This window comes from Grammomys surdaster, unplaced genomic scaffold, assembly GCF_004785775.1.
Source record: "Grammomys surdaster isolate TR1022 unplaced genomic scaffold, NIH_TR_1.0 332636, whole genome shotgun sequence".
Lineage (NCBI taxonomy): Eukaryota > Metazoa > Chordata > Mammalia > Rodentia > Muridae > Grammomys > Grammomys surdaster.
In genome coordinates this window covers 96,740-102,739 of record NW_021627861.1, presented here as the reverse complement: position 1 = coordinate 102,739, position 6,000 = coordinate 96,740, and the positions used below count along the sequence as shown (strand labels likewise).

Below are 6,000 nucleotides of genomic sequence, written 5' to 3'. Positions count from 1 at the left end.
GCCATTCGCAGTGATGACACACTGAACATGCCAAAACTTACAGATGCGTTGCATCGTAAGCAGGAAGGAACCTTCTTTAGAGCTGTGTGTATAGATTAGCATATCATTTTCCTGGTTTCTCAAGAAGTCAGTGTTGCTTGTCTAAGATCAAAGAGCTGTCTATAGCTTTGTCCCAGGACATGAGGATAGTGGTGAGGGTCATGAACAGCTTTTACCAATGCCCTCCCTCTGGTATCAACTAGTTACATACATTTTGTGCATAGAACTTAAATGCCCCCAAAGTTAATTTCTCACCTATAAAATGAAAATAGTGATCTCAGCATGTAGTGGTTAGCTCATAAAAGACCTCAAATATTAATCTCGTCTACAACTTATTGCGTCTCATTAAACCAAGCTGACTCCCATTTGCAAGCTAACTTTCCGATTCAGACATTTGGCATGCTATGTGCACCAGGACACACAGTGGCCCACATTAGATGGCAGGAACATTTGAGGAGAGTCACTATAGTATTATCTGTACTCACTCCTGTGGTAAGAATACATTCTGTTCTTAACAACTTGACAACCTCTCATAGGCCATGTCAACACTTTGAAAATAAAATGCTTGTAGTTTCATCAGAAATGTATTTTTTCTACAAAAAGATGAACCTTCTTGTAAGTTATTGCTTACATAGATTGGGAGAGCTATGTGAACAATAAGACGTAAGCTCCATACCGTCTCCCACAGAGATCAGACAAGCCTTGTGATGTGTTGAAGGCAGAAAAAAGTGACCCAAGAAAGGACTAAACCTTTAGTTATCACTTGTGTTTTCCCACGTCAATGCTGAGTTTTGAGGAGGCAGAAGGACCATTTGCTTTGCACACTTGTCTAATCTTCCTGGGCTTAATGAAGTCTAGAATGTTTTATTTGTCCCCTCCCCGTGGGAAACCACCTAAACAGCCCAGTTTGCTCTTAATATCAAGTATCAGCAATCAAAATATTTTCAAAGCCTTTTAGAAATCAGCACATCACAGGTTTATTAGAAAGTAGATGCCCCATGCCCAGAGTTGGCTGCTATAAATGTTTAATTTTCTTTATTAAAAAAGTAGAAATGACAGAAAAAACATTCTGGACAGAAAATAAAACCAGTGACCTAGCCTCACTGAGCTGAGCCTCAGGTGCCCTTGTTATGGAGAAAGTGAATATCTATCAACAATAGCAAATCCTCATGCAATTCACAAAACACTAGCAGTGCCAGGTGCTGGTGGATGTGCTTTGAGAAGGTTGAATCAACCAAGAGTCCAATGTTTCAATGCATACATTGCTCGATCATGTTTTCAAAAGCATATTGAAAAAACAAACAAGTTCTATATACAGATATGGTCCAAAATGTATCTTATAACCAGTCTCATATTATAAACTTAAGGCATCCAGATAATCTGCTCAGCTGGTGAGGTGTTGTTCTCATGGTCTGCTTGCCACAGCGGACAGTCCATTAACTTCCAATGATGGCCGGAGGACATATGTGAGACTCATGCTAAGAGTAATTTATAAGAAGAGTTCCTTCGGCTCTGGCTCAGCAATGTGCTTCATGTAGGGTTTCTTCGTGTTTCTTTTGATGTCATTATGCCTAAGCAGAAGAGAAACCACAGACCAAAATGAGAGAAAACTATGGTCAAGTTACAAGATGCTGCTGCTAAAGAGTTCACCAAAAATGGGAATCATCCCCAAACCATACTGAGGAGCCTTTCATTCCAGGAGGCAAATTATTTGCTTTTCCTATAAACCACTGTTTAAACGTAACAAAAGCAGTCATCATGTAAAAACGCACACTTACTTAACACATTTGAATTTGACTCCAGGAGCAATTTCTTAACCACATTGATTGGAATCCAGGCACTCTGTAGTCAAGGGGATTTTACCAGGGACAAACACGATAGGATGTATAGCATTGTTGATTAAATGAAAGCAAGAGGTTTTTGTTCTGTTTTTTTTTTGTTTTAAATAATTTCTTTACAAGGAATTATTGGTGACACTTTGAATACTGCAGTAACTTGGAACCCGGAGAGTTTGCAAAGAATGCTTTTAGGCATGATTGCTGAGTGACTTGTTGAAAGACTACAAATAGGTGAAGGTACAGAAACCAGAAAACTGAGAAACATGAGAGCTGTTTCCCCCAATACTCACTGTTTACTAGGTCTGCAGAAGAATACGACAAAGGAACAGATGTTCTTTTATAAGTGGATTTTCCTCTGGATAAGATGCATATTCTTTTTCATGGGCTGTTAGATGCATACCATTTTAAAGCTTGTGGAGAGGAGCTAGCCTTTGTTAGTGGACAAGCCTGTATACTACTAAGTTCTAACTGTTGGTACCTAAGATATTCTGGTAACGGTTCTTACATTTGGATGCAGGAAAAGCCCCAATGTGGCTTTCTGACCTCAAAAACCATGCTTGGTTAGTGCTATGGCTTGGACATAGTTGGAGTGTGTCCCCCAAGGGCATATGTGTGTACATTGCAAGAAACTATGGAACTTGGAGATCTTAGAATCCCCAACTGAGTCCTTGTGGCTTTATAAGAAGAAATTGTCTGGGGATGGAGTTCAGAGGTAGAGTGTTTGGCTAGAATGCATAAAGTCCTGTGTTCAATAGCCAACACTCAGAGAGAGAGAGAGAGAGAGAGAGAGAGGAAGGGAGAGGCTAAAAATGAACTTGCTGTTAATATGAACTCTTGAGCCAGACTGATCAAATTCAAATGCTGGCTCCACAGTTTATAACCGTCATTACTATATAATCTTGGGCAAGATGCATAATCATCTATGTCTTTTTCCAATGTGCAAAATATGGATAATAATAGGATCTGGCATATATATCATCGCGAAGATTAAGAGAGCAAAGATGTATGAAGCGTCTGGAATATTTGCTGGGCTATTTTAAGTGCGCTCATATTTTTACCATCTGTAGTGGCTGCCAGTAGCTGATAGGGATAATATCTGAAGCTGACAATTTCTATAAACATGGTATTTAGAAATACAGAATACTGAAGAAAATATGACAGAAAAGGGCATGGTAGACTCAGAAGAATATGAATAGTGAATGGATGGGGCGGTGCAGGAGATGGCAGATTTTTTTATTGATTAATTTTGTTCTTTGGCAATTTCATATATGTGTGTAATATATTCTGACCTTTCTCTCTCTCTCCCTTCTGAAATTCATGACTTTTGGTTTTGTGTTCTGATCCATTTAGTTTAGCTAGGACCACTGATGTGAGCATTGGCCAGGACTGTTGGCTTGGAGCGATCCACTGAAGCCTGTTGTAACCACTAATGGGTACCCATCTGAAGGCAGAGATTCTTCAATCTATCAGCAGCAAATAGCTCGTAGTAAAGAGTGGGGTCCCCTCAGCCCTTCTCCCATATATTCCTGACTGTGAACAGCCAGCTTTTGTTTTGCTATTATTACTCACATGTGTTCATATAGTTTTGATGGAAATTCGATTAAAATAAATAAGCTAAAGGGTTTCATTCTAGGTTAAAGATACCATAATTCACACTCTGAAAGGGCATTTTTACTTTGGTAGAATGGAATGTTGTTTTTATCATCCTCAGAAGAGCCCCATTTCTGCAGGAAAAACCTAGTTTGATTACAGAAAGTCAAGTCCAAACCAAGTAAACTGTTAATTTGAGACATTTAATATGATAATAAATCAGCCTTCCCTGAATCCTTCAATTACCCAACCTTCAACTGCCAGAATTCAAGAGAACAAAAGTGGGTAATTCTGGCTCAAATTATTCAGATAATTGTTGTGCCTCGACTTCACTCTTGGATATGAAACCGCATTCTGAGTGACCAAAATTAAAAAGGGGGAAAGCATTATGTTTAAATAACTGGTTTTCAAGTAATCCAGTGTGCTGAATCATCTAGGCACACACTCTGTATTTCCACAGCACGTGGCAATCCCACAGCAACAGACAGGATCAGTATGCCATGGCTCCTCGGCTGCCACACGATTACCCTGCTAACCAAAGGAAGAGGCCACTAAGTCTGCTCTCTTAGAGTTTGACTTGTAGCTTAGTTATATGGTTTATCTACTAAAAGATGGAATTCTGTTTCAAAATTAAATGAGTATTACTCAAATTGACACTGAAGAAGGGAGATGTGAGACTCAAATGTACTGATAGAACACAACCTCTTCCCCCAGACCCTCAGATAATACAGACAAGGTTTTCTTTCGCTTTCTTTCCCTGTCTCTTCCTCTTTTTCCTCTGTTAGGCTCTTTTTCTTCCAAGTATTTATAAAGCCTCTTCCATATGCAAGGCACAGTGCTAGACACTGAATGTACACAGGTGCTCTCAAGGCTGATTGATCTCATGAAGCTCTGGCAATAGTTTTTATTCCTATCCTCCTTTGAATCTGTCCACTGTGACCTGCCCAAGTTTGGAAACTCTGCCTTCCATTGGGGAAAATGTGTTGTTTGTGTGTAGGGGGAGTACACATGTTTATGTAAGTACAATTATGCGTGTGTATAGGTATACATGCACAGATACACGCATGTATGTGAAGGACAAAGGATATGATCAAATGCTGTCCCTCAAGTATTATCTAACTTCTTTTCTGAGCTTGATCTCCTGTGGGTTTGGAGTTCACTGATGTTTGGTTGTCTAATTGGCTATAGAACACCATGGGTAAACTCATTTCTGCTGACTCAGCACTGGAAGTACAAGCCCAACCACTATGACTAACATTTTTAATGTGTGTTCTGGGTTCAAGTCTTCATGTCTGCACAGCAAGTACTTTACTGGTTGAGTGATTTCCCCAGCTCCCCCAATTATATGCTTCTTGATGAAGATGTGAAAAAGAAAGGTGTGGCTACCCAGGGGTATGGCTCAGACAAGGTTCTATCTGTGCTGATTTCAATCAACCTATATATCTCTAAAATCCAGCCTTTAGAGAGCTTTGGGTAGGCTCTATTCTCATAATATCAAAAGATGCTCTTAGTAATGGTAGACTTATGGTATGGCTATGACACCATAAGGCATTATCTTTCTTGGGGTTGCTTCACAACTGTACCTTCAGAGTGAGGAAAACAGAGTAGAGAGGGGAAAAGGAGCTGCTTGTCTTAGGATTTCTGACTATCATTAAATTGGGCTGAGCACGCTAAAGAATATGTCCTGCTGGGGTAGTTTTAGTTTCTAAGGAAGAGTTCTCCTTTCTCCCCTCTATGAGCAACAGCAAACCATTGGGATAGATAGTTATATCATTCCCAGCCCTATGCCAAAAATATCATTCTCTTTGAGGTAGCATTGGATACCTTGAAATCTATGTAAAATATTTGACATTAGCTCTTGGCTTTGTATATATAATTCTTGATGTGGCTAATTCATAGATAATAAAAAGCATTCTAAGTTTTATTCGCTTTATGTCTTTTTAAGGAGTCCTGTTATGCTGGTGCTAGGATTGGGGGTCTAAGCTTTCAAGAAAGAATGTCACAAGCTTAGAGAGGGTGCTGTTGGAGGTAGCCATATTTTGGAACAAGCTACCCTAGGCAGTCCCAAACTGGCAAATGGATGCTTCATTGGTATTTTTAAGACCAGTGATAGTAGACATTCCTTTGGTGTTATAAAAACTCAGTCAACTTATCCTCTTGGAAGAAAAAAGAAAAGATGAATCTGTTTCCTATAAATCAAGTCATCTTCTGGAGTTGTGAGGCTGAGAAAGCTGTTTAAAGCAATAAGGTTGGATCTAACTTTAAAGGCCACTGTAAAAAAAATCCAAGACTCTTTGCTATCACCCCGTGATCAATTCAGAAAACTGAATAGCTGCCAGAAGCCTGGTAAAAAAACTGAATGATGTTCTTTAAAATGCTGCATTCATTGGTCCTTTATTCAAGAAAAACATTTAAAAAAAATTCTTATAAACTAGGTTGTGATTCCAGAGTCCTGGAGCTGATACCACACTTACATCTGTTGACAAGGGGAGTCAGTAGCAGGGAGCTGTCAACATCTCCACTCAAAGCCTAG

At 39.4% G+C, this 6,000-nt stretch overlaps 1 protein-coding gene across 1 annotated transcript in view; it reads right to left on the bottom strand.

Moving 5' to 3' along the window:
• Positions 1 to 1,433: 1,433 nt before the first annotated feature.
• The window catches only part of LOC114616596 (synphilin-1), a 68,629-nt gene continuing 64,062 nt past the window's right edge, over positions 1,434 to 6,000 (bottom strand). The window contains exon 11 of the mRNA XM_028762024.1: positions 1,434 to 1,610. Within this exon, the coding sequence (XP_028617857.1) occupies positions 1,529 to 1,610 (82 nt within the window). The 3' untranslated portion in view covers positions 1,434 to 1,528. The remainder of the gene's footprint in view (positions 1,611 to 6,000) is intronic.